Here is a 27,993-nt window from a genome sequence, read left to right as displayed (position 1 = left end):
TTATTAAGGCTTTTGCAGAAGGAAAACAAAAACTGGATCTGTGCACCAGTTTTTGTGACCGCAAGTTGCTAATCGTGCTACAAAACTGGCACAATCCAGTTCTGTGATTAGGCGTTCTTACTAAGCAGTCAAATAAAAGAGGAACGACACCGAGCCATGGGGACGAAAGGTATAAATGAATGACAAACATCTTGTTATAGTGCATAAACTAAAATGTCTATTACAACACCTATTTGAGGTCTGTAAAAGACTTGAGTCTGGCCAGAGGCTCACCTTCTTCCAAAATTATGACTTTAAACATACAGTAAGAGGAAATATTATTGTTTCAGAAAGGCCTAGTTAAAGTCCAGACCTAACTCTAATGAGAGTTGACAAGTCTGAAGCATTGATGTTCATAGCCTTTTCAATGACTCAACATTTTTGCAAAACGTTCAGGCCGGAGTAGAATCACGGCACACTTTTCAAGTATTTATATGAAACATTTTCAAAAATGGCGCATTTGGACTACATAGATTTGGTCTTCATAAAATCTAAACAAAATGTACCAAAGTATTTGGTGTGATACGATCAAGTAAAAAAAGTTTTAGCAGAACTAACTTTTCAATTAACTCAACTGTAGACCGACTTTTGCTATGAAGTATCTTACAAAAAGTCACGTTTGTAAATTTTTCTGTGGCTTTTATTCATGTTTTGCATAATTTGCACAGAATACTGTGCTAATCTTCTTCAAATAAAAGATAAGAAAAACAGACACCGTTAGAACTCACATATGTTCTTAATACCAGTACAACCTACTCCCATTTGTTCTGACTGAAAAGTTTAAAATGAGAAGTGAAGCAGTTTGGCTGCACAATACATTTTAGTGCAAGACTAAAGTGTCACATTTATTGTACCATGTGGTGGTTTGACACATAAAGTAAGATAAATGATGTGTCAGAGCTGCAGGAGGAAAAAGTAGATATGTGTCACTTACCTAGCTTATGAAGCATGTCAGCTAAAATAAAGAGAACCGTGTTCTGCATGAACAGAAAAATAAATTGCGTCAGAGTGCAATTTTTTGTTTCTAAAAAATTAAATAGGAAATATGTTTAGTTTTTACTCAGTCTTTACTTTTAGGAGGTGTCTGTGGGAAAAAAACTGCAAAATACAACCAAGTCTTCATGTTTGATCATTTTATATATGATTGGATGTTTTTTTTGTTGTTTTATTTTGAAATTCATGTATGTTACAAACTTTCACTTTCCAAGAAAGTTAATTTGAAGGCAGGATTTTTACCGCCCCTCTCTGGTGAAAATGGTTTATTACAACATCCTACCAATGCAGAAATCTTTTAAACTTGCATAATTGCTAGGCCATTTTGTTATAGATGTATGACGCATTTTTCTATTTTGATCTTCAAAAAGAAACCAAGCATGCAGACAATAAACCGACTATTTCGGATAAAACTAAAGAATCTTTATTTGTCATCGAAGAGTAAAGTAATGTATTTGTAGAGGACAATGTGTGCACATTCACATGCAGAGTGGCGGTATATAATATGAATATACCCTACCCTACCTAATAGAGTAAGTCGAATTATTTCTGTCTGTAAATGTGAAGTACTGTAGAGAAACGGTTTGACTAATAACAAAAAGGGAGTAAATATGGTAAAGTTGCAACGGAACGGCTGTAAACATCCACATGTGACACACGTACGACCTCGTGTGCTGATCCGGGTCTTTTTCTGATAACGCTGTTTTAATATTTATGGGGCGATCTCATTTACACCCCCAAAATTAGCCCTTGTGTACAATTCATGTATAGTGTTATGCAAACACGGGGGTTTATTTAACATTCATTGAATTATATTATATATATTATTTTGCTTGCTTTATGTCCTCAAAAAGAACCAGTTGTGCTCCCTTTAATCATTCATTTTCTTGGTTTACCAGAGATAAGTAAATTAACCTGGTAACATGCTAGACCAAGACACCATAAGAGGTCATAACTTGATCATAAACAACCCAGAACAAAAATGAAACATGGAGAACCAACATTTAGTTTTATATTGTACAAATCCAGAATTAAATCCAGAACAACTGGAACCAAAATTTAGTTTTATCAGAACAAGAATCCAGAGAAACCTTACTAGTTTATAATGGACTACTCATTCTTATTAAACATGGGGAACAATTATGTAGTCTTGTATCTTTTATCTTTCTTTTGGTTTTGTTGCTCTGTTTGTATTTACTTCTCAAGATTTCCCCCAGAAAACTTGCTAAGCCCGGTGGTTGTCACGCAGTCATTCACCAACTGTTAAAAAATGTTTAAAGTTGACAAGAAATTTGAAAATACCTTTTGATAATTATGCTTTATTTTAAGATTAATACTTAAACACCAACTAAAAAGACTTAAAAATGCAAACATTTAAAAACAAATTTAATAAATAGCAATACTTACCCTGGTGGGGGCACAAGTAAAGCCTGGTGGCCCGCCAGGCTTATTATAAACTGAAGGAAACCTTGCTTCTAATTCATGTAAAGCACTTAGAACTGCCTCATTGCTGAAAATGTGCTCTACAAATGAAATTACCTTACATCACCACATAAAAAGCCTTGACCATAAAAATGTTGGTGAAATTACCAAGAAGAAAGACAATTTATAGAAAATTCAATGATTTTGTAAGCATTGTTAGCATGTATTTTATTTTCACTTATTAGTGTTACAGGTGGATTTACGGTGATTGACTTGTTTCACCTGTGTCCGTGCGACGCTGCAAGGCTGAAGGAGGTCATGTCTCCCAGCAGAGTGGAGGAGATGCCGTTTCGACACATCGTCCCGATCATGGGGTCTGCTCCTCTTTCCAACAGCAAGCTCACCAGCTCAAAGTTTCCTAAAAGAGAGAAAATGATAGGTTTAGAAACCACGTCAGTTTACTTCTGCTCTGTTTCTTAAAGGTCAACAGTTCAAATGTTAGCATGGAAACAAGCCTAATAACTTAAAAATAATTTAATTACTTTATAGTTTCATTTTAATTCACTGTAAAAACACTGAATCGTCCCATGAACTTTGCACTAGTTCAGTCTTTCTCAAATGGCTTGATGACCACTGGGTGGCACCCAGTGGTCATCAAGGTACTGCAAGCATGATGCGTGCGATTGTTTTGGGGATTTTTTTTAGAAATATTTGCAAGGAATTTTACAATATTTGTGCTTATTTATGACGTTACATTAAACTTTTTGTGGCTCGCCAAAGTCGCCATATTGATAACAAACTATTGGACATCAAATAAGGCCAAGGCAGCAGTGGGGTAAAAGTAACTAGAAAATTCCTGAAGAAATTTAACCGGGGCCTCCCAAAGTGTGCCCGTTGATCTGGACCCAGCGTTCTGATGCTAAAAATTAGCATCAATGCTAAAGAAAGCTGCAATGTAATCAATAGCATGAGAAGAATCACAAGAATGTTGACAAACATGGATAGGCACCGTTCTTTATGATAAAGTGTCATACATACATGCTACCCTAACCCCGTCAGTAGCAGGTGGAGCATCACTAGGATGTTCTCTATAATTGACTTACTTCATCCAGTATACTAGACATGGCTAATAAGTCAGAAAAATGGCTAAAAGCTTATTTAAGGTAAAAGGCTAATGCTTCCTAACCTGAGAGAAAAAGATAAAGCAGGTCAATATGATTACACTGCGTGCGGCGGTGCACTAACCTAGTGGGATATTGAGGCTTTTATTTTGAAAAAAACAAAAACAAAAAAAAAAACAAAACGTAAGCTTCATATTAAATGGCCACACTAATTCGATGTCTAACATTGGTTTGCTTAAACCACTAAAGCCCAAAATAGCAATTACTTGATGTAAAAATTGTCAAGGCTTTTATTTAGAAATTTTTAGTAAGTTTCATTTCAAAGGGCCAAACTAATCCTATGTCCAAACACTCACAGTAATAAAAGATAATAGAAAGATGGTGTGCGCCGAGGTCTGAAATTTTTGAGAAATATATGGAAATCAATGGGTGGGAGCTTGAGTGAGCGTGAGCAAATCTTGTCGCATCACATTCTGAAGCACCTGGACAGAAAACCGTAAGCCCTAGATAAATTTCGAAAACATTTTACCGGAGCTGACATGCGAATGTCATGAGGAGTTTGATACCAATCGGGCGATATTTGTGGGCGTGAGAGCGAGTTAAAAATATTGTGGGGTAAGAATGGGACGCCGTCTCTCACTCGAGCGGAGCATCGGTTAGCGTCAGTTACACTCTAATTTTACAAAAAATCAAAAACTTCAGGTCGCTTAGAGACAAGTTGTGGACAAACCCTAACTGGTATGTGGCGTCTTCACTTTAAAAGAGATCACGGACGTATCTACAAAATGAAATTTGAATGGCATTTCTATTTTGTGAATTAATGACGACACAGAAAATCCTCAAAAATAGGGTATTTTAGATTTTTTTTTGTTTCCTCGATCCATTGACTTCAATATATTTTGGGGTGTCGTTTTTCGCTCTTTTGTCGCCATAGTATATCCATATCCCACTAAAAATAATGACATCCTTTTCGGCATCGAGCCGCACGTTTTGATACCACTTTTGTGCGGTGCACGCAGCGGTATGAGCCGCATTAACGGTGATGGAAGAAAAATAAATGGAGTCGTTCTATTGAATGTAGAACAATAAGCCCCTGCAATGCAATGCATGGAGGCAGTGACACTGCTCTCCCTATGCATTGCTATGGGCAAGCCCCAAGAATCCAGCTCACGCGCTAGCTGCCGCGCCTCGTAGGACAGAGCACGCTGCTAAAACGTGACTACGCTGTGACACGCACGAATCGGTTTGGACCAATCACAGCGCACCTCTGAGCCATAGGACGTCGCCTGTTGGCGGAGGAACGGCAGTAGGTGCGGTTATAGAGGAGGAGCGGCGGTCTTCTGGCTATAAGGAAAAAAAATCACTACATATCCCCACTCAGACGTCTGCTTTGTAGCGTGGAAACCCGTTCGGAACAGCTCGAGAAGGTATTTTAACAACTGGAATTTTTTTGGACGAGATTAAAGCGACGAGTTTCGTGGTTTCGAGTTTACATAACAGGCTTTCCTGGTGTTCACCAGTCCTGCTACGGAGTCTTCTGGTCATTCGCCTCCTAAAATAACAGGCGAGTTAAATATTCCGTCTTTAACAGTCATATTGTGACATTAGAGTAAGAGGCAAGTCGAGAAATTTTGTGTTTTTTTCAATATTTACGGGTTCTTCATTATTCAGAAAAACAAGTTATACAACAAACCAGGCTAGAGCACTGCAGCGACCAGGGTCCTAAAGCTCGCCGGGTTCACGTCATTACAGTTCCTTGGAAAACTCACTTTTCTGCGCCCAAATGCTTCAGGAATCAGCCGTTTATCAATTCTTCCACATTATGGAAAAAGTTCTGTTAGAGCAAGGCTAATAAAAAAAATCCGGGCTTAAGTTTTTTTTTTCTTATCTGAAGTGACTTTCTATTTTTTCTTCTATATTATTCTCCTTGGACTAATAACTACCTGCGAATTGGAATAGTGATCAAGTGAACTCCGTTGAAAAAGAAGAAGACTGCTGATATCATTCACGAAAGGAATAACTAAAGGGCTCGTCCAGTTGAGTAATGGTCATTAATACGATCCACTGGTTCCGGAAGGGCTTGCGGCTCCACGACAACCCGTCGCTGAAGGATTCCCTGCTGGGGGCTGATACAGTCCGCTGCGTTTACATCCTCGACCCCTGGTTCGCTGGGTCTTCCAACGTTGGGATCAACAGGTGGAGGTGAGAACAGCAACCCATTAACACACACCTCGTAATACTTTTATATTTACAAGTTTTTACCAGGATTAAAATTAGGTTAATACAACATCAGATTCTATTAATATTTGGGACAAAATTAAGTAAAATGCAGGATTCTGCCTTATGAATTGAGCAGCATCTACTACGGGATTAAGTGAAAATCAGGTGATGCAAATCAAATTAGGAGCTGCTCTGGAGAAACTCAGTGTGTGTGGCGATGCAAGAAAACGTTTCTTATCATCAACCTAGAACAGATATTATACAGCAAGAAAACTTAACATTCATTACTTTGATACCCTTAAGAAAATCCTGTGCAAACAGTTAAATTCATATGCCACCTAACAGCAAACATGACCTTTACAGAGGATTGATGATTGAAAACCACAAGACATCCTGTTTGCCATGCACTATATAGGGGACATGTGAGACATGTAGAATAGACTGCTAAAAAGATGCTAAAATAGCACAAAGCTATCACTGCACAGAACACAATGGTGGCAGCATGATGCTGTGTTGCTTTTCTTCGGCATGGAGAGGTGTGATGGATGGAGCTAGATAATGGTTGATCCAATTGTTCTGCTGGAATTGTAAAGATCTAAAAAAAAAAAATTTCAGACAATTTCCATCTTTTCTTATCAGAAATGCTAAAAATGATGTAGTATTTTCAAGGTTTCACCCAGAAAACTTGCCCAGTGGTTGGCAGTTATTCATCCAGAGGCCCACTGTGTTTCTGAGTTAAAAAAATGTTTAACGTTGACAGGAAATTTGAAAATATCACTCGATAATAATGTGTTATTAGAAGATTTGAAGAGTAAAATCTGAACACCAACTATGAAATCTTAAAAAATGTAAACATTAAAAAACATTTAAATAATTAAGCAATACTAAGCCTGATGGGGGCACAAGTAAAGCCTGGTGCCCACCAGCCTTAAAATACCTTGGAGGAAACCATGTATTTTTCTTCTAGTTAACATGTACAAACATTCCCTAAAATTGCACTAGATTACCTTAAATTTAGTCAAAATGTGAAAAAAATTAGACAGGAAAATTTGAAAATGGCAACAACAAATAAAGACAATTATTACTTTTTTCTCCCCAAGAATCCTTTGATAATTAGTATTTGTGAATTTGGGGAACAAACAACAATATTACAAACAAGTGCTGCTGTTACTCAAGATATTGGATAAAAATGCACCGTTCTTTAAAAAAATCCTCACATTCGAACTTTTAAGGACAATGGTGGATGGGTGATGATGTGGGCTTGTTATGTTTACAGTCATTGAGTTTTCATTAACTGTTCTGTTTACAAAAGTAATGTAAGTTTAAATGTGAGGTCATCTGTCTGACAGTTGAGATTTCTACAGTTAGATTTCTATTGTTTCTCTTCTCAGGGGTTAGTTCAATTAAACTTGGAAGGTTTTTGTAGTTGTATGAAGAAATGAGTCCCAGATTTAAAAAAACATGGCTGCTGTGAATCAACGTAAACCTTTGTACATATAAACCATGGCTTGACCCTGCAGAATCAAGCAACTTTCACCCACGTTGTTTTCCTTTTCAAGCATATAGATTATTTGTAAAGTTAGTTTGTCTACTAAATGGTGGCTTACAAATAAGAAAAATACAGCTAGTTCATTATTACATAAATAAGCAAAGGTCAAAGTATCAATAATCGGACTGATATATAAGCCTGATTCTCATAGAAGCGATGACTTTACTCTGTTGTTGTTTCAACTGATCTTCTAAATGTTGATGATTCCCAGGACATCTGAGAAGTATCTTGTATGTTTTCTAGGGTGTTATTTTTGAATTCATATCTGTATCATTGAAGTTTTATGAGATAAACTTACACAAAGTAGCATATAATCCTGAAATGGAATAAGAGACTCATGTTTTTATTCTTAAAAAGCACCCAAAAATGTAGGATTAATTTAGAATCAGATCCTACATTCTTCTAAATATATTCCAAGTGATAGCCGTCAGAAATGACCTCATTATATAAATCCAGCTGTTCTGTGAAGGCCTCAGATATTTGTTAGAGAGCATTAGTGAACATCCAGTACCAGGAAGTCCAAGGAACACAGCAGGGAGGCCAGGGACAACATTACAGAGAAGTTTCCAGCAGCTGGAAAGACTCACTTCTTAACATTCAGAATATGTTGACTACTATCATTCATTAGGCAAACTTTAGCTTTTTTAGAAGAGCAAGAAGTCTTGTTTACAGTTTGTACCACAAGCAGTGTAGATCATCCCCCACTGTTTGAGATATATTTTTTTAAAGGAATGGCTGAAAAAAATCAGTGTGTATTTGTGTAAAGCTAGCAGATTAAAGTTTATGCTAAAGCTAATTCAATTCAAAAATACCTTCTTGAGAGTTTTTTAAAATGCTGCAGTACCTTGTAGAATTCACATATTTTCAGAGTCATCAGGAATGGTGATGCTGTGTGCAGAAAGGATATCCTGTAGCAGTCAGTCATGCATACAGTCTAAAAATGCCTCTGACTGGAGACTATCCTGACATGCTAACAGCTCAGTTTCCTGGCAGCAGAAGCGACATAACACAGTAGCATCTTAAATCACACCATCAGTTGTTAACCAGCTCTGCTAATCCACCTCATTTGCTTTTGCAACTGAGAAAATCATTGTCAAACATTTGCAACAGTTCCAGTAAAACGTGGTTGTCATTACAAATTATCATAGAACCTCGTCGTGTTGCATAAAATGTTGACGTAGCATATTGACTTTTGCAGTTGTAGGGGTTTGAATACTTTTCCCAGGTTCTGACGTTGGAGCGATGTTTGTTTCTGCAGAGTTGCCCTTCAGTGTTGCATGGACTCTCTGGCCAGTCAAAACATGGATTCCCTCTGACCCAATCATTTCTCCATGTCAGTCTCCACTCCAGCTGCTGCTGCGTGTGCAAACCTCAGCGTGTTGTTCATTTATCAGTCCACAATTAGATGTTTTGTTTCCTTCCAGAGTCTAATGTCATCTCCAAGAGTGGAGCTACAGTTCTGATGAGCATCCATGTTTTTCTTTCGGTGTTACGCAACAGCAGTCGGCTGTGACACAGGGCAAACGCACAATGCTCTGATTCCTTCCTTTGTTCCGTTTACTGTGTACATATTCAACATTTCCATGCAGTTTTTGCATCAAAACACTATTAAAACCGCATTACTCTGAGACTTTCCTCGAATACGGTCGCTCCGGATGACTTAATCACGGTAACTTTTCGCTTTCTGCTGACATTCCCTGGTGTGGAACAAGTAGGTCAGTGTGTCAACAGAGAAACCCTTCAACTCTGTGGTTTTTCTGACCTATTTCTGCTGTCCTGCCAGACTAAAAGACCCCAGCCTGATCCACAATGAGCTCTAATCCCCACAAAAGCTGATGCCGTCTGATATCTATTTTCACATCATGATTACAGACTCCTTCTTGGTGATCGTGCTGGAGTAAAATGGTTCTATGAAGTAGTTAAAGATAAGAGGGCGAAACAGTAAAAGTTGGATACAGATGGGATTATAATTGAGCTGCGTAGTGGTTTTCTTTCTGGGTCAGTCTCGCGTTGTCAAGCTGACCTTGGATCAGAACAGCTGTCAGCTTAAAGCTCCATCTTTGACCCTGAAGAGGTGCGTAGATTTTGGGTAGGGACGTCAGATGGTGACTCAACAATCTCAACTAATTTAGCCAAAAGAAGAAGGTGAAAAGTTTCAACATGAAAACTTTCTATTCTCAGGTCATGGAAGGTTGTTTATGGTGGATAACAAAAAAATTTACAAATTAAAGGGGAGCTATGTAAATAAATACATAATCTTTTTGGAATTTCAGAGACATGTCCAGATTTTCCACAGAAAACACATTAAGCCTTGTGGTTGGGCTCTTGGTATCATCCAGCGGCCATTGTGTTTTTGAGTTAAAAATGTTTAAAGTTGACAGGAAATGTGAAAATATCACTTGATAATTAAGTGTTATTAAAAGATTGGAAGATTAATACCTGAACAACAAATATAAAGTCTTAAAAAATGTAAACATTTTAAGAAGACTTAAAAAAATAAGCAATACTTAGCCTGGTGGGGGCACAAGTAAAGCCTGGTGGCCCACCAGGCTTATAATACACTGAATGTTGTCAGTAGTTCACAGAATAAAAGAACAATGTTCATTTTACTCAAACATATATCTATTAAAAAATCTCATTTCTACCTGCATTTTAGCAGCTCAAAAATGAACATGGCTGATATGTTTCTTATTCTTTGCAACGCTTTCTGTTGACTAAAACTAAAAAATAACTAAAACTTAGATTAACTTACACACTAGTGAACTAATTATGATGTTCACATTGTTATGTTGATGTAAAAACTGTTCGGTGGGCTTGCTGCAGGATGCCTCCGTCTACTGCTTTCCGTATCCATAGCAACAACAAGGGAAGCTCCACATTACTGCTACTCTGCTTGTGTTTACCCGTGTGTAGGTGTGATATAAAACGCCCTGCTGTGTTGTAAACAAAAAGTCCTGAAAATAACAACTTGTAGCTGAGTGGTTCTTTAAAAGGAAAGAACATTCAAGTTGAAAATATCTGAGCCTGTTTCTTGATTAAAATCACATTCATGAAACTCTTTTTGATTCATCTTCTATTTATGTGATTCAGCATTGAGTCAGATTAATAGAGAGGAGACGGACATTATCATAATTTCTGTTCTAGCTCAGAAATTTCAGGATTTGAAGACTAAAATAAGACAGAAAAGGGTCAAATATTTTTTAGAACTATCTTCCTGTTCAGGGAAAGTAAAAGTAAGTTTAGTCTCTTTCACCCATATTTATTAATGATATTAATTGCTTTTAGTTTTTTGGTCTTCTCCTTGGTGGACAGTTTGGAGTTTTATTGATTTATTTAGACTGTGGACAGGTGTAACAAGTTCAAACAGGTACAGGTATTACAATTAACTATTTAAAAATCATACAATGTGGGGGGCTTTTATCTCGCTGTTGATGGGCACTTTCTAAGTGGGAAAACTTGTAAAATCTGTATGAAATTCTTATTTTCCTTACCGTATAATGCTTAAGACCAACTTAAACTATATACCTTTAACTAAGACTGACACATTATCTACCTATGCACACGCACTGCGACTGTTATGTCCTTCATTACCCATAAATAAAGTATTAATCAAGCACTAAGTATGCTGATAATTGTAAAAAAAGTTGAATCTTTGAGATAACATCTAATTTCTTGCCCAGTTCTTTGTGTACAAACACCAGCTTCTTCTGCCTGCTCCCATTATCTCCAGTGACGCACTTACTTCTGCTTCACTGTCGAGGTTTGTCAGTTTTGTCCTGGGTTACTGATGTTTCTGATAACTCATCTTTTCAGCCTTCTGAGCTGCAGCAACATTAGATCAAATTACTTCTTTCACTTTTCAAAAGTGCAGCTTTTAGATCTGGTTCACCTCAGATGGGAGACATTGTTCAGATGATGGTCATCACAAAAAAACTTCCTGTTTTGGACAATGAAACGTAGAAAAACACTCTTTTTGTTGTAAATTTTGTGCATAACATCTGATTTATTTGGAGGTCTTCAGGGCATCCAGGAAGCTGGTACTAGAGCACCTCATGCTGGTTCAGGAGTAAAACTGGTTTAGATTAAATTGATATAATTTAAATGAAAATAAAACTAAATCGATCCTACTCTCGGTCCTGCATCAGTATCATAAAATATCCAATGAAAATCAGTTTAATTTGATTACACATCTTAAATTGTTTCCTCTATTGTGCTTATTCTTTCTATTTTCTCTATTTCCTCAAATAGAGCGTTCTTGTTTTACACCAGTTTGAATAAATAAAAGTTTAAAAGTTTGATGTAGCTCCTCTTCCTGCCTCTCTGCAGGTTCCTGTTGCAGAGTCTCGAGGATTTGGACTCCAGCCTAAGGAAGCTCAACTCCCGTCTGTTCGTGATCCGGGGCCAACCCACAGATGTCTTTCCCAGACTCTTCAAGGTGATTTGACCCACTTTATTCTGCACACTCGGGTTGCTGCAGGACTCTCGTAGAAGTCCTGAATAATCGTTTTAAATCTTTTTTTGCAGGAATGGAACATCAGTCGGCTCTCTTACGAGTATGACTCTGAGCCTTTTGGGAAAGAGCGAGATGCTGCCATTAAGAAGCTCGCCTCTGAGGCCGGAGTGGAGGTGACAGTTCGCATCTCCCACACGCTCTATGACCTGGACAAGTGAGTTATCACACACCAAACAGTCCTGCTGCTATTATTACTGTGTCGGTTTAAAACCAAATGTTTCTTTTTTGTGTTTATCAGGATCATAGAGCTAAACGGGGGCCAGTCTCCCCTCACCTATAAGCGGTTCCAGACTCTCATCAGCCGGATGGACGCAGTGGAGCTGCCTGCAGAGTCCATAACTGCTGAGGTCATGGGAAGATGCACTACGCCGCTATCTGAAGACCATGATGATAAGTTTGGGGTTCCCTCTCTGGAGGAACTGGGTGAGTTCAGCCTAAAGTTGCAAACAATTAATCAAATTACGGTGAATATTCAATTAATTATTTATTAGATTAAAATAACACCCGCTTAGACCTTATTTTGGTGTTGTAGTTTGGCCTCCCTCTAGCAGAGGGCGCCACTGGTCATCCTTAAGCAGAGCAAGCTGATTCAGAATTAAAAATGGGGGAGATATAACAGAGCAGGAAAGAGAATCAGTCCAAACTGAGTCTTTATGTGGATTTGTTTTGAAATATAAACACTCGACAAACTCCTAAAATTTCACATTAAGATTGATGGAGCAGCATCCACTTCTCAACCAAAAATTACTGATTGATGCCCTTTATGGAAAGACAAAACTTCAGTTTTTAAGGAAGTGGCCACTTATCAAGTAATCATTTGTCAATCAATAATTTCAGCCAACTTCAGATTAACTTGAATTCCTCGTTCAGCCATTCTAAAACAGCATAGAAGGAAATCTGATGATGTTCTGAGATATGAAGCTGGCTTTAAATTGTATGCTTTTATCATGAACTTGCAGGTTTTGACACCGAAGGTTTGTCTTCGGCTGTGTGGCCTGGAGGAGAAACCGAAGCTCTCACTCGACTGGAGAGGCACCTGGAGAGGAAGGTCAGTCCAATTTTTTTTTGCGTAAATCGCCTCATCTTCTTGCAGTTTTGATAACGCAACTGGTTTCGCCATCAGGCGTGGGTGGCGAACTTCGAGCGTCCCAGAATGAACGCCAACTCGCTGCTGGCGAGTCCGACCGGCCTCAGCCCCTACCTGCGCTTCGGCTGCCTCTCCTGCCGCCTCTTCTACTTCAAACTCACCGACCTCTTCAGGAAGGTGAGTGTTTTTACCAACACCATGATACCTTTTGCTCTGACGGTGCAAGTTTAGGAGTTATTTTCATTTCCATTAGCTTTATTTGTAGTCCAGTTTGAATAATTAAAATCAAATGGTAAAAAGTTATTGGTCTTTTATATGAATCCCTCATCCTGAGCAAGCATGTGGTGACAGTGGGAAGGGAGGACTTATTTTTAGCAGGAATAAACGCTGAATAAAATCAGGTTTAGTTTGAGCGGTCAGCTTGGACTGGGAGTACTTTCTATAAAAAGGAAATAAACTATGTAGAAAACACGACATTTCTATATTGCTGTCTACCCCGTAATAACATAAAGCAACCATCCATTTAAATCTTCTCTTAACGTCTGATTCCAGGTAAAGAAGAACAGCTCCCCTCCTCTGTCGCTGTACGGCCAGCTGCTGTGGCGCGAGTTCTTCTACACGGCGGCCACCAACAACCCCTGCTTCGACAAGATGGAGAGCAACCCCATCTGCGTCCAGATCCCCTGGGACCGCAACCCCGAGGCGCTGGCGAAGTGGGCCGAGGGCCGGACGGGCTTCCCCTGGATCGATGCCATCATGACGCAGCTGAGGCAGGAGGGCTGGATCCACCACCTGGCCCGGCACGCCGTGGCCTGCTTCCTGACCCGGGGAGACCTGTGGATCAGCTGGGAGGAGGGCATGAAGGTAGAGGACGCCGACTCTGAATTACTGTCAGGTTTTGCAGAACATATCGAACCGTTTCGGTTTCGTCTTCAGGTGTTTGAGGAGCTGCTGCTGGATGCAGACTGGAGTGTCAACGCCGGCAGCTGGATGTGGCTCTCGTGCAGCTCTTTCTTCCAGCAGTTCTTCCACTGCTACTGCCCAGTCGGGTTCGGCCGACGCACCGACCCCAACGGAGATTACATACGGTACCGTCACTGAGTCTCACTCTGAATTTAACGTTTTACTTTTAGGTTGATTCTGGTGGCCACGCATCCTTGGAAGGTCAACAGCCATAAAATTGTCTGGGAGTTTTCAACCGTTTTAGGGTAATTTTAATGTGCTGAATCCAAAATTCACATTGGTTTTGCTCAGAAAGGTCAACATTCTGAACTATGGGTGCAACATGAGCATTGAAATGTGTTTCTTGTTCTCACATCTGGATCGTTTTCCTGAGAATCTGGGATCAATGAGAGATGAGCAGGAGGAGCGATTCCATCAGAACAGAAAAGAGATGGAGAATTTTACACAATGAAGATGTTAACAATGTTTTCCTCCTAGAAACTTGTTTGGATGAGAAATATTAACAGAAATGAACTGATAATGTCACAAAAATGTAATCAGTTTAGTCAGTAGATTAGATTTCTAATAAAAAACTGACCTGATTGAGAAAAATTTATGTCATTTTTGGATTCAGTGGTGCAAAATAGTCCTAATTCAGTTGAAAAAACAAACAACTTCTAAAAATTATTTTTTGGAACCCAGTGTAATCACAGGTCTAAAATTGTGTCCTTTTATATCCTATGTGGTTTTTGGCTCACTTCTGTAGCCGAACATACGAGGCTAGATGCTTTGCACTTCCACAGTTAAAGGTGTATAGAGCATCACAAAATATACAATTTTCTTAAATTTGAGTTGGTTGAAACCTGCAGGAACCCTGTCTTACCTCCTTGGATAGTTGAATAATCCACCACATTCCCTCTCTGTTTCCATCCCTCTGCTCAGGCGCTACCTGCCCATTCTGAGAGGATTCCCAGCGAAGTACATCTACGATCCCTGGAACGCTCCGGAGGCTGTGCAGAAGGCTGCCAAATGCATCATCGGCGTGCATTACCCCAAGCCCATGGTGAACCACGCTGAGGCCAGCTGCATCAACATCGAGCGAATGAAGCAGATCTACCAGCAGCTCTCCTGTTACAGAGGACTTGGTATACTGACCCGTTACTTTCTTTCTCTCTTGTTCGTATGTAAGGCATCTTCCCACATCGATTGACTCTTTATTGTTTACATCCTCAGGCCTTTTGGCTACAGTTCCATCCAACGCTAATGGAAACAATGAGACATCCTCAGATGGTATGGCGTTCCCTGTCGAGGCTTCACATCAGGCTGATGCTCCACCAGGTAAGAAAAAACCCCAAATGTTATTCTGTTTAAATAAAATTGCACAGCTGCACCTCCTTATTTTTACATTTCTCATTAAAATTCAGTGTGTGTTGTCTTTCTTTGATTTTTCAGCCTATCAGATGCCAGTTCATTCAGAGACGGACTGGCGCAGCGGTATGATGGTTTACCTGCAGGGGGATCCACAGAACAGCACAAGCACACACAAGCAGGGTAGGGATTACACAGCACATTTATCACTTATAATTTATTCATATTGTCATGTTAATCTGTTTGTTTTGATCAACTCTGATGATTGTTTTATCTTCCTGAAGTTCCCAGTTACGCTCCAGCTACCAGCATGATGCGCTACACTCAGAGCAGCCCACAGATTTCAGGTCCTGCACTGCAAAAAGGTGCAAAATAAATCATTTTAAATCTGTAATGTGGAGAAGTTTCTGTGAAAACTTTCTAAATGTCACTTTTTTTTGTTTTTGTTTCAAGGATTCGAGCATCATCCCGGAAAACGTCCCAGTGAGGATTCTGGCCACGGCAGAGGCTCTAAAGTTCAGAGGCAGAGCAACCACTGAAGAGTTAGTGACACGTTTATTTTACACTCAGACTGAGATGAAATTTGATGTTTTATGACAAAAATCAGCTTCAGATTTCTTATTAGGAACTCCAAAATGTTTTATTATCTAGTCTTTTGAGTAAATGCAAATTTGACTGGATCGTCGCCAACACGTTCAGTCTGGAAGGGTCAATACAATTCACCTAGCGAATCACATTTTATAGATTAATTTCTATCAATTATGATGATTTCTCGCTAACACCTAACCCTGTCATCCATAAAATATGAAATAAACACTGAAGGTACAAATTTTCATTGATTCACACAAACACAACAGAAAACAATCTTATTGTTTTTCCCTTTCTTCCAGGTGTTTCTGCACATATTCCTTCATATTATCAGCCAAATGAAAAGGACTAAAGGTTTACCTCCAGCACCACGGTGTTGCATGAACGCACCTTATGGACACACACACACACGTCCCCCGATTAAACAGACTGTGGACTCTGATGAGGACTGCACATCAGCGCCGGTGAGGCCGCGGCGGCTTTCTCACTGAGCGCTTCTTTGGCTTAATATTGACAAACATCTTTGTGTATATAATGAATTTGCTAACTGCAGCTCACACAACTTGTACATATTTGGATATTTTATGTATGTTTTCTCTCCTTGTGTAGCCATAAACCCATTGATATATTTTTGATATGAGATCATGGATAAATCTTTTTTTGTTTTGATAGTTCTCAATAAATAATAATAATAAAAAACATTTAAAGACTTTCCGACAAAAAAATCATTAAAAAACTGAGAGAGCTTTTGTGTTTGCTAACCATCGTTTTCCCCAAACTTTGTTCTTTCTTGTTCCACCTATTGTAAACTGACAAAGACAAAGTGTTTTGGTTGATCTCAGTAATTGTAGACGTGCCTCATTCCTTTCCAGTGTGGAGGCAAAATAACATTAACCATCTTGATGTTGCCCTTTTTTAGTAGTTTTGGAGAATACAAAAGGACTAAAGAGTCTTTGCATTACAGTGACTTCCTTGTAAAATCCCTAATAAAGAAGTGTACCACAAACAAGAGTGTAGTGTATTTATTTGAATCAACTTGTGGTTTTTATCTTGAACATATGAGGAGTTCATATAGTTTACCATTTGATCATTATGTTGCTTCTGCAGCTGGTTATATTTCAGCAACAAGGTAGCTCATAAAGCTTTATAAGACTGAAATAATATAACATTCCAAGGTCACAGCAAAACGAGTAAATTCCCACAAACATAACATAAATCAAACATAATCAGCTGTCAGGCAAAAGTATAAACAGTTATTAAGGCAACAAAAAGATGGCTGCCATGGTCATCAAGGAAAATTATCCTCATTAAATCTGCCAATATTGATCACAGATGAATACTTTTGGTTTCAAGTGATACATAATTAGACCAATAGAAATCATATTTGCTGATAACTTTTTCATTTCTCAAGATGGCCACCATGGAAAATTAATATTTTCACACAAAATGAATGTGTTCGGTTACATATTTTGAACCATAGAAATCATATATGATTTTTTTCTTGTGTTTCAATTTTCTGGTAGACATTTTTCAAAATGGCCACCATAGTTATAACAAAGAATTTATGTTTGCACTAAAATCAGCTGCAGTTACTGCCATTAGTGAGTACAGCTAACCAAACAGTTAGCTTCACTAGCCACTAATTCGCTAAGCAAGACTCTTAGCTCTGTTAACGCTAAACTGCTAAACATTTAGAAAAATCGGCAGAAGCTAATGCTAAACCGCCAAACACAGAAAATACACAGAAAAAGCTAATGCTTTGTTGCTAAAAACACAAATGGTTAACGGAAGCTAACATTAACCACTAAGACGACTGTCAGACATCTTTATCTCCTTTGAGTTTACAACTGGTGTGAGATTTTCAAACAGTAAAGTCCTCAGTTTCTGATTTTGCTAAGTTATTACTTTAAAGTTGTATGAATTGGATGACCAAAGTCAAAAACATGATGAACATTTAATGACACTAATTAGTTTAAATGGCTCAAAAACAGTGGCCATTTTGAAAAATGTCTGTTGTCACGAAATTCAAGAGGCTAATGAAAAATATCAGAACCATACATTGAGGGTTGAGCATATAGATTTTTAAGCCTGTATCCACATTTGAAAGATTTTTAAAGTAATGTGCTGTACTGCGTCAACATCTACCAAACTCCAGTTTATTAGCATTAGAGTCTCGTTCTTCACTCCTCAGCAGTCTTGAGTGGAGCCACAGGGTTAAAGAGCGGCCTCTGCTGCCGGAGGTTCAGCTTGGAGTAGCTCATCTCAAAGTCCTTCTTGGTTCCTACGATTACGTCCAAGTTGCCGGAGCGAACGTCGTAACCATAAGATGCTAGCTTCTGGATCCGATACAGCACTATCTGCGTGGTGAGCTCCAGGACGTTCGGGGATTCCTTCACCTGCTTGACGCTCACCCCGGCATCCATCAGTCCCTGAAAGCGTCCCGCCAAAGTGGTCAGTGAGTAGTACAAAACGGCCGGGCAGCGGATCACGACCTGCTTCAGTTCGTCCTCGGAGCAGCTGAGAGCATCCTGGACGTAGGCCAGCGCCTGCCGCATGGTTACAGGCTGCAGCTCGGAGATGGAGGCTCTGAGGCTGGACACCAGGCTGAGCAGCTCCTCCGTGGTGAAGCCCCACTCCCTCAGGAAGCCCAAACTGTCCCTCCAGGTCTCCGCTGGACGCAGGAGGATGTACGGGTTCTGGCTGAGGAGCTTCTGCAGCCAAACCCGGAGATTACCCTCATCCCCACCCAGGTCCAAGTAGGTCTCTCTGAGGGTATGGATCACCTCCTGGTTGCTCTCCACGGGTCGACTGAAGCTCTGCGGCGCACTGGCCATCAGCTTGCTGATGATCTTCTTGTTGAGGCGAAGGCTCTGGAGGTAGAAGATGTTGGCCCGCTGGTTGCTGTGGTGGCTTACAGAGAAAAAGGAAGCTGGGAACTTTTCGATGATGCTCAGAAGGGCGCGTTGGCCGGAACATACGGACCCCCAGAGATCTCGCTGGGCATCCACATCCTCTGGTCGGCACAGGACAGCCTCGGGGTGGGTCTCAAGGATGTGGGCGATCACCGCCGTGTCAGCGCCCATGTCTCTCAGCAGACCGGCTGTCTCAGCCACATAGGCGGTCTTCTCAGACAAAACCCAACCCTTCAGCTTGCGGACCTTTCTGATGTCCACTGACAGTTCGTACAGAGAGTCAACCGTGCATTGATTCTCCTCCCGTTTGCTGTGGGAGGTGAGGGAGGCAGAGGGAGGCAGGAGCAGCCTCATCTTCTGGCAGGAGGCGCACAGAGATGTAGAGGTGACACGAAGCATCGCAGCAGATCTCTGAAGAAGAAGAAGAACAGCATTAATTCCCACAATCTGTAAAGAGTTGTGACAGCTAGCATTCAACTAGTCCCTGAATTACTGCAACTATTTCCACAAGTCTCATAATCACTGAATATTTAGGCCTACATGCAAAAACCACTATCTCCATGGAGAAACATGGTGGTGGGAGCATCATGCTGTGGGGGTATTTTTTCCAGCAATTTTTGTATGTTTCTCTTCTATTTATTCCCTATTTCTACCAGATAACAGCAAGAATTGATAGGAAGATGATTCTCTTAATTCAGTGCTATCCAAACTTTTTGCCCTCTGGGCCAAAAGTAGCAAATTAAAACTTACAGACCTCAAATTTTGTTGAATTTAAAATGCAAAAATTTGTATATTTTAATTTTTTATTTGTATATTTTTTTACTTTTACCTGCTAAATAATAAACAAAACATTTAAAAAAAAATTTAGACTGTTGATTTTTTTTAAAAAAAAGGAAAAACAAAAAAATAGACAAATTTTTGTGGTTCTATTTTGTTGCTTTTTTACATTTCAGTTGTTTTCTATTTTGTTTGGGATCAAAATAATTTCAAAGCCCACAAATAGCCCCCAGCCCACATTTTGGACACCCCTGTCTTAACTGTTGACTCTGGGAGATGAATATAAAAGCAAACCACACTTTTCAGATTTTTATTAGTTTAAAAACTGGAGAAAACTTTACATAATTTTCTTTCCACTTTATAATTGTGGAATACTTTGGGTATTATAAAAACATCCAAATGTGGGAACAAATCAAGGATTGTGTATAAGTTAGGAGGGAAAAAAAACACTTATTATTGTTTTATCTAAAAGGATATAGAGAAAATGATCTCCACTGATTACAGTTATGACTCCAGTCTTTCACATGTGATGCTGCATGTGCCTGTTATGTATGTATTATAAAACAATGACTGCGCCAGGCCACAGCTGCAAAGCAGCAACACGGAAGGGAGTGATTGTAACGACAGCAGCCAAAAACATTCATCGCTACAGTTTATTTGACATAAAATGAACAGTAATGTGGATTATTTTACCGGTTTTAAGGGGGTTTCTTTGCTGTGACTCCGTTGTCATTCCCACCGCTCTGCTTTCATAACGCCACACAACTTTGTGGGCGGAGCTAGTGAGGCACGTGAAAATTACGTGACCAGGAAGCACACTAGAGTTGTGTCGTTCGCGGTCGAGCCGATTTAATATGCCGGTTCTCTGAGGGCCTTCCAAATGGCCCCCAGAGTCGTGGTTTCGATCTATTTCTTCGAATCTGTTCCCATTTAAGATGAGGCTGTATACAACAAAAATAATTAACTTTAGAGATTACTTTGATCAATATGTATGCTAAGACAAATTACATAAGCTACAAGGAGGAGTAGCCAGAGAAGTTATTTTAAAGCCAAAAGAGGCGAATCTTTTTGCAGGATAAATCATTCGGCTGGTAAATAGGAGAGCAGCTGAAGTAGAGAAGAAATATATTAAAATAAATTATAGGGATGCGTGGGAAGAAAAATAATACTCGATTTCATAAATAATGAAGAAAACTACCTAAAAGTAACATGGGACACGTTGAATGGCATTAAATTAGCAAAGTTACCCTGGATACTTCATTGAGTTTAGCATTAAAACAGAAAATGATAATCCATGTTTTCTATTTTTACTGAAAATATTTTGAAAGTGTAGCAAGACCACACCATGGTTGAAAATGTCATTTTCCATACATAATCCACTCGTTCATGTTTCTGTACTGAACAGGTAATTTTCCAGGCTTTCATCAAGAACTGTACCAGCTGATATTAATTGTAACTGGCAGGACTGCTGTCTAATTACTACTAGATTTCACCTGGTGCCTGTCTTTCTGCGTAGTTTTTCTTCATGTGTCCAATACTTTTTTCCCCATATCATTATTATTCCACATAATTTATGGACAATTAATTATTTGATTTTTCTGAATGTATGGACTGGATTTTTTGTTACTGTGAGTATTTGTAATTGCACCATTAGAAATGTGATTAGATAGAATGGAAGGTTTGATATGTGCATATAAATTTGCTAAACAGTGAGCGGGCTTGAAAGTGCAGAAGTAAGATATTATTTATGATATTAAAACGAGCTAACAATGACGTAGCTGCGAAAACATGGAATTAGAAAAGTCAGCTGAGGTTTGTGGTCATAGAATAATTTGGGGAAGGCATGACATTTTATAACAAAGCTTGAATTTATGCCTTTTAGTCGTCCAAGGATAATGTTTGTACTCGTCTTCAGTTTATTTTTATTGATTTCATGCGTTTAAATAAACGTGCATTCCTTCATTGAAGGAACACTTCCTATGTCCTTTGGCAACATCCTGTCAACCAAATGGAGACACCTTACAGGAAGGTAGAATAACACACCTTAGATATATAAATAAACACCCAATTCTTATTTTTCTTTAATTGTTCGCTTGGTTTCGGCTAGCGTAAGCTAGCTAGAACTAGCTAGGTTTGTTAGCTGACCACAAACAAAACCCGTTACAAACAAACGAACAAACCCCTTTCTGCCTTTGTGGCTCAGTTATTTATCAGAACAAATGTAAAGTTAACCACAGACATTGTTTTCTTTTCCAGGATTTAACGTGGAGATGTTTTCAAGCTAGGTAAAAGTTAGCCTACGTCATTTGAAAGGCCCTCGGAAGTCAACGATAATAAAGCCAGGCTCCTCTATTTTGTTCTAAACTAATTATCGCTTCAAATTTGAAATCGTAGTTCTTGTCTGTCAGCTCACATAAAACATAGGAAATTGCTAGTAAAAATCACAAAAGGCTAATATGAACTTTGTGTGATAAGTTGATATTCATCAGAAAAAGTAGTTATAGTAAACACAATTCATTTAATCTTAATCTGAAATTCTTTAATAATTTAAATTTTTACTGTTAAGCAACAACAGAACATTTATTTCAAAGTGAACTTTATAGTGTTAAAATTTAGCTAAAAATTCAACAAGTTAATCTGCACCCCTGAACCACATGAGGTCGCTGTATTACCAAGCACATACGATGGCGGTAATTTCATAGTTCCAACAGCTGGACAAATATTACCCTGAACGTAAGCATTTTAAGCTAAATAAGTGACATTTTAACGTTTCCTATTCCTCAAAGACCTGGATACAAATGAGCAAAAGCAGAACAGTTGTGGATATACATAGCTCTGATCATTTGTTGCCTGTTTCTGGTGATAGACACAGTTGTCCCTTGCCAGCAGCAAGCAGGGCCTAGAATATAGTTTAACCACCTGTTGTCATGTTTTACCAGTCCTCTCTGGGACGAGACTGGAAAGACATTAAAGATTTGCTTTGTTATTCTCTCAGGCCGTAATTAGCCTGTCTTCACTCAAACAGAGCCTCACAAGTTTTACACTGGGCCTGAAATGTTATCCCCCGAAGATAAAAGCGTGTCTATCGTTGACATTTACAGTAGAATAACATCAAGAGCTTTATCCCAAGGAGGCACACAGATCGAGTTAATTAGGTTTCCCAGACGTGGAGGAGCACCTGTTGCTGGCACTCAGCTCTGTCCTTTTCCAGTAATAACTCAAGACTTGGGAACACTAAATTGTTGATGTTTTTAGATGTCAGAATGCAAGTAATTATGCTTTAAACCTCTGTGTGCTGAATGCCTCCTTTAATCAAACCCCTAAAAGTGAAGCCCAAACTGTATCTTAATGTTCTTGCAGAAACCTGTATCTTTATACAATGGATGGTGTCATTTAGTTTTCTGCTAATGCACCTCATTGGCTTTTGCTGCTTAAGAGAGATGGAGTTGGAGTTATGATACTTCCCCAGATTGATTTGAACCATCTCTTTTCTCTGCTTTTTGGTCCTGCAGAGAGATCAAAGGTCAGATTAAGATCAACCATTGACTCAAACCAAGACTTTCGATTTCTTAAATCTCAGCCACTCATTGGTGGCTGAGATGACATTGAGCCAATGTTGGGGCTCATTGTCATGTTGCAGGATACAGTTATATTTTAATCAATTTCATTAATTTTTTTTCACAGATGGTCTCACGTTTACACCCTGGATGGTATGATGTTGAGCTGGAAAGCATTCCCAAATCATGACTCCTTCACCTCCATGCTTCACAGCTGGTATGACGTTAATTTCATGAAATGCTATACTTGGATAATGCCAACATTTTACTTGTTTAAATGCACAAATAATGTACTTTTAGACATATTCCTTTAAAGAACAATATTCCACTAATCTTTGTCTATATTCTCCATGGCCATTAAGGTCTTAAGAAGCAAATGTTTACTTCTGTTAGATCTCCCGTCAAAGTTAAACCGGTGCCTTCATATCAATGATAACTTGATAAGAACCTCCTGGAGGGTTTTGAAAACTTGTTTTTGCATCTTGCAGGCTTCTTTCAGGTTGACAGTTGTTTTGAATGCCCGTGACAGATAATCTTCTGGACAGTTTACCTATGTAAACCCTTTACCAGATTCATGGAAATCTACAATCAGCTCTCTGAGGGTTTCAGAGAGATCTTTCTATCCCACTTTCAATCCCAACAAACTGAATTGTCAACAAAGCACACTCCTAATTTATTCCTCATCAGAATTTCAAAAGGTCTTGAATTTTTTTCTTTCTTGCGTAATGTCAAATATTCATATGTCCAAATATGCTAGAAACACTCAGCTGAACGTTCAGCATGTCTTGGGGATAAAAACTGATCAAAACACTCAAAAACCACATTTTAGCTATATTTTTCTAACTAAACCATAGTGAAAATGAGGGAAATGTTTACATTGGAAATTGTGAATTGTTTAATTTCCCTATTATTAAAATCCTGCTAAGTGGGGCTTACATAAACCCTTGCAGCACACTCTAGTTAAGGAGGTTTTAAGCACTGTTTGGATTAACACTGTGGCTTTTCACCTTAAGTGGAGGATTAGGGATTTTTCTAAGAGAATCACTGCAAAAGTTTGTATTGCTACTTTTCCTTTGCTCATTACCAGCTGCTTTTCTACATCTTTCAGAGTATGCATGCTATTTGTGCTGGAATAATCTCAGCGCTGCTTTGTGGGAGATCTGAGAACACAAGTATGCGTGCATCTGTTGTGTCTCTGAAATAGTCCCTCATTTTGTCCTTACAAAGGAATGAGGAGGCCCTTGGGGTCAGTGTAGGCAGCAGGAGGCTCTTCAGAGGATAAAGTAGGGGAGTGTTTATGACACGACTTGGTGGAGGAGAAAATAGACCCCTCCATCTGTCTCCAAATCAATCCTGTTGCTGACCTGATCCCTGGAGACTGTTGCGTAGGGTCACGTGATGAAGGAAACCTGTTAAAACTCCAACCTGCAGACCTAGACTTCCAGTTATTTCCTGTGCTCACCACTCCAGTTGATCAGTTCTGCTCAGAGGATCCAACATGTCAGACACTGAGGAGATTGTGGAGGAATATGAAGAGAAGGAAGAGGATGAGACCGTGCACGACAAAGGGTCCAAACCATGGTTTAAAACCACCTATATACCAAACATGGCTCCTCCAAAGCTCCCTGATGGAGAGAAGGTCGACTTTGATGATCTCCACCGGAAGAGAGTGGAGAAGGATTACAACGACCTCCAAACGCTCATCGAGCAGCATTTCTCCAGCCGCCAGAAGGAGGAGGAAGAGCTGATTGCCCTGCGCAGCCGCATTGAACAGCGCCGCGCTGATCGGGCCGAGCAGCAGCGAGTCCGAGCAGAACAGGAGCGAGAGCGCCAAGCTCGGGTGGTAGAGGAGAGGTCGAGGCGCGAAGAAGAGGCCGCCAAGCTGCGGGCTGAGGAGGAAGCCAAGAAGAAGAAGATATTCTCCAACAAGTCCTTCGGGGGTTACCTGCAGAAGGTAGACCAGAAGAAGGGCAAGAAGCTAACAGCCCGGGAGGAGAAGAAGAAAGCCCTGATGGAGCGCAGGAAGCCGCTCAACATCGACCATCTGAGCCAGGAGAAGCTGGTGGAGAAGGCGCAAGACCTGTGGCAGTGGCTCCACCAGCTGCACGGCGAGAAGTTTGAGCTGGCTGAGAAGCTAAAGTTGCAAAAATATGAAATCCACGTTCTCCGGAACCGAGTCAGCGACCACCAGAGAGGCTCCAAAACGTCCAAGAGCTCCCGCGGGGCCAAAGGGAAAGCTGGTTCCTGGAAGTAAAGCTCAGGGTCCACAACAACTGAGAAACTGAGGTCCGTTTGGACTTTTTGGTGCCGATTCCTTCCTACTGAATGATCAGGGGACTGAAGGGAGTCATATGAATTAATTAACCAAGTTTAGTATAAATTGAGTCTTTAAAAAACAATCCAATATAAAATGTTTTAGTAAAGCTTTACATTTTTCCGCAAACCTTCCTAAAAATTATTTCTGTTTATTGTTGACGCACTCAGACTTGTATACTTCTCATTAAAGCTATTCTGTCTATTTTTAATTTATGACTGACTGACTGGTTCTTGGTCTTGGAAACCTCTTGAAACATTTCCCTAAATTTGGGATGGGTCAAGTTAAAAGTCCAAAAAGTCAAACAGCTGCGATTTGCCTGGCTTTGTTTTTTGGTTTTTTTACAAGCTAAATTTGGTTCACTGACTGAGGCGCAGCATTTAATGTTTCCTCATTATTCCTCTGTGAAACAAGAAGAAATGTCAACTTTATTAGATGCAAATGTCAATGTTGTTCACATTGTTCTACGTTGTATAGTCAAAGTTTTAATATGGGAAAGTTGTGTTTGCGCATATTTAATGAGGGCAACAGAAACGTCCTGGAAGTACACAGAAATGGAATCATTTGATTTTATGACCTCAAATCTTTCAACCATTATTTACTTAATACACCAAGTATTACTCCATCTTTTATCACACACTTAAAAATTTCAAAAACATCTTTGGCTTCCTCGTCCTTTGCTCCAAGCAGCCAGATTTTGTGGCTTTCAGTATTTTTTCTTCAAGCTGCTTTTCACAAATGTTTATCCTAGTTGTTAATCTTTCTTTGCTATTTGGTCAAACGCTGATTTCTAATATCATGACGACCATTTAAAACATAATGTTAATATGATAAATCTATAGGATTTAGATTTACCATCTTATTAAAAAAACAGTTTTGGATCACTTTAGTACTAAACATAGCAAGTAAATGGTTTTCCTCAACAGAAGTTATATTTTTGAAGTTGAGTGTTCTGTAACTAAAAGTAAAAATAGCAGTTTCTATCTTTATAATAGAACATTACAGTAAAAATCAGTTTAAACAAAAGGATTAAATGGCTTTTCATTTCATTTTACTTTCACCAGCCAAAAACAAAACTTTTTATTACAAGAATATCTACATTTTTTCTGGATCAAATATTTTTATAAGATATATGTTTTAAACATTACATGAAATTTAGTTTAAAAATACATTTAAACTGTGGCAAAATTGACCAAAGTCTGAGGAACGGTTCTGGTCCTTGTTAGATCGTTGCCATGATGAACTTTGGTCCCTTTTAAGGCAAAATGGTGTCCAACGATGAACCAATGTTTCTAAAGGTAGCGGTAAAATTTTATAAACTGAATATCGGCGCATTTTGGACTCCAAAACAATCATCTCTACGTCTTCTCTCCATTACAGTAACTAAATGTTTTGTCCACTAGATGGCACTACAAACCCACTTTAAATCGTAAAATATACAATCCAATACGTATTTACATTTATGTAGAAAGAAACTTAAAATATAGCGCATGAAGCCAGTTTTATGTTTTTTCAGTTAACATAAATTTAATCAAAACTGTCCAGTAGAGCAACATTTGTAAACAACCAACAGCAACTCTGAGTAAGAACTTCTTAAAAATATATATATTTTTGTAGATTTGTTTGGAAAATGCACTCTTTTCACCAGCAGTAGCTGCAGAGAAGCCCAGTTCAGATAAATGAGTGGACATCTCTCGCCCCTGCAGTTTCTGTTCTGTCTGTTGGTGTGCCCTCATGGCCGTAACGAGCCATTAAACTCTGCCAGATGTGATGGTATGCCCACCGGTTGCCATGGAGAAAGGGAGAGGCTGCGTGTGCATCCAGGTCTCTCTCATACTAGGTTAAAACTGTGCAGAGATGAAGAGCAGAACATGAGCAGCCCCCTCATGTCTCACTGAAGAATAAGATGTTCCCAGAACTTCACTCGTTTGTCGATGTGAAGGATGGGGTTTATTATAAAACACGTAAAGTGGGTTTTGTATGTGTGTGTGTGTGTGTGTGTGTGTGTGTGTGTAGGGTCATCAGGGGATGGATGAGGTAGGCTGTTTGTTAATTAAGCACTCAGCACAGACTGGCAGATAATGCTTGTGCTGCATGATTGACACTTCTTGAGCCTGACTTTCAACTCTGACAAGACTCTGGTTGTCTGGTTCGGTTCAGACTGGATTTGTGTTTTAATTAGGAGGAAGAGCTGCACTCTGATTACTTATGAGGTTTTGTGTGTTGAGATAATTTGATTTATTCTGGAAAATATATTGTGTTTACATGATTAAGATGTGTAAAACTCCCAAAGTATAAGTAGTTTTTTTTGTTGTTTTGTTTGCAGTAGCTTAACTTTATTTTAAATACATTAACTTAGAGGTTACCGAAGAAATGTAATTGGTTTTCTCCTGTAATATCTAACAAGGTTGGAGCACAGAGAGATTCATCTTTGACTATTTCTCTTTGGACAGTTCCTCTATCAACTGTATGGATTTCTATGCGATTTATTTCTAGGACTGAGATTGAAGAGGTTTCTCTTTTTCTCCCTGTCGATTTGGCCATGTTTTTAGATAACACCCCCCCCACACACACACACACACTCCTAAGTG

General features: G+C 39.2%; 4 protein-coding genes across 8 annotated transcripts in view; 3 read left to right on the top strand and 1 right to left on the bottom strand.

The window, feature by feature from the left end:
* Positions 1 to 4,878: 4,878 nt before the first annotated feature.
* On the top strand, positions 4,879 to 16,851 carry LOC122826463 (cryptochrome-1-like). 2 transcript variants are annotated; one of them, XM_044108350.1, is made up of 15 exons: positions 4,879 to 5,002; positions 5,535 to 5,777; positions 11,671 to 11,779; positions 11,869 to 12,011; positions 12,096 to 12,280; positions 12,817 to 12,905; positions 12,981 to 13,121; positions 13,497 to 13,808; positions 13,881 to 14,032; positions 14,829 to 15,031; positions 15,120 to 15,224; positions 15,339 to 15,437; positions 15,539 to 15,619; positions 15,708 to 15,796; positions 16,145 to 16,851. In XM_044108350.1, the coding sequence occupies exons 2-14, from the start codon at positions 5,620 to 5,622 to the stop codon at positions 15,791 to 15,793; spliced, it is 1,863 nt and encodes a 620-aa protein (XP_043964285.1). In that variant the 5' UTR covers positions 4,879 to 5,002; positions 5,535 to 5,619; the 3' UTR covers positions 15,794 to 15,796; positions 16,145 to 16,851. The 2 variants fall into 2 exon arrangements, with proteins under 2 accessions (XP_043964285.1, XP_043964284.1); XM_044108349.1 differs by having other exon boundaries at positions 4,880 to 5,139.
* A 58-nt stretch (positions 16,852 to 16,909) lies between these two features.
* Positions 16,910 to 20,307, bottom strand: LOC122826464 (transcription termination factor 2, mitochondrial-like). The gene is made up of 2 exons (XM_044108352.1): positions 20,225 to 20,307; positions 16,910 to 19,165 (listed from the first exon to the last, which is right to left on the bottom strand). The coding sequence occupies exon 2, from the start codon at positions 19,151 to 19,153 to the stop codon at positions 18,023 to 18,025; it is 1,131 nt and encodes a 376-aa protein (XP_043964287.1). The 5' UTR covers positions 19,154 to 19,165; positions 20,225 to 20,307; the 3' UTR covers positions 16,910 to 18,022.
* Positions 20,308 to 21,019: 712 nt separating this feature from the next.
* tnnt2c (troponin T2c, cardiac) lies at positions 21,020 to 25,613 on the top strand. Of its 3 annotated transcripts, XM_044108009.1 has the most exons (3): positions 21,020 to 21,159; positions 23,216 to 23,305; positions 24,316 to 25,613. In XM_044108009.1, the coding sequence occupies exon 3, from the start codon at positions 24,587 to 24,589 to the stop codon at positions 25,340 to 25,342; it is 756 nt and encodes a 251-aa protein (XP_043963944.1). In that variant the 5' UTR covers positions 21,020 to 21,159; positions 23,216 to 23,305; positions 24,316 to 24,586; the 3' UTR covers positions 25,343 to 25,613. The 3 variants fall into 3 exon arrangements, with proteins under 3 accessions (XP_043963944.1, XP_043963945.1, XP_043963943.1); XM_044108010.1 differs by lacking the exon at positions 21,020 to 21,159 and having other exon boundaries at positions 24,559 to 25,613; XM_044108008.1 differs by lacking the exon at positions 21,020 to 21,159 and having other exon boundaries at positions 23,577 to 25,613.
* LOC122826304 (liprin-beta-1-like) overlaps positions 21,496 to 27,993 on the top strand; it is a 107,061-nt gene continuing 100,563 nt past the window's right edge. For both annotated transcript variants that reach the window (XM_044108002.1, XM_044108001.1), the window contains exons 1-2: positions 21,496 to 21,560; positions 23,216 to 23,305. In XM_044108002.1, coding sequence (XP_043963937.1) covers positions 21,511 to 21,560; positions 23,216 to 23,305 — 140 coding nt within the window. In that variant the 5' untranslated portion in view covers positions 21,496 to 21,510. The remainder of the gene's footprint in view (positions 21,561 to 23,215; positions 23,306 to 27,993) is intronic.

Source organism: Gambusia affinis, linkage group LG23, assembly GCF_019740435.1.
Source record: "Gambusia affinis linkage group LG23, SWU_Gaff_1.0, whole genome shotgun sequence".
In the NCBI taxonomy this organism is placed as follows: domain Eukaryota; kingdom Metazoa; phylum Chordata; class Actinopteri; order Cyprinodontiformes; family Poeciliidae; genus Gambusia; species Gambusia affinis.
The sequence above is the reverse complement of the archived record's forward strand: the minus strand, read 5'-3'. Positions and strand labels throughout refer to the sequence as shown.

What these genes read in the sequence shown, in the direction of transcription:
- LOC122826463 (XM_044108350.1), top strand. Translation starts at nt 5,620, where the DNA reads ATGGTCATTAATACGATCCACTGGTTCCGGAAGGGCTTGCGGCTCCAC. An exon ending in TCCCTCTCTGGAGGAACTGG is followed by an intron (nt 12,281 to 12,816) that starts GTGAGTTCAGCC and finishes ATGAACTTGCAG; the next exon opens with GTTTTGACACCGAAGGTTTG. An exon ending in AGAGGCACCTGGAGAGGAAG is followed by an intron (nt 12,906 to 12,980) that starts GTCAGTCCAATT and finishes TTTCGCCATCAG; the next exon opens with GCGTGGGTGGCGAACTTCGA.
- LOC122826464 (XM_044108352.1), bottom strand. Translation starts at nt 19,153, where the DNA reads ATGCTTCGTGTCACCTCTACATCTCTGTGCGCCTCCTGCCAGAAGATG.
- tnnt2c (XM_044108009.1), top strand. Translation starts at nt 24,587, where the DNA reads ATGTCAGACACTGAGGAGATTGTGGAGGAATATGAAGAGAAGGAAGAG.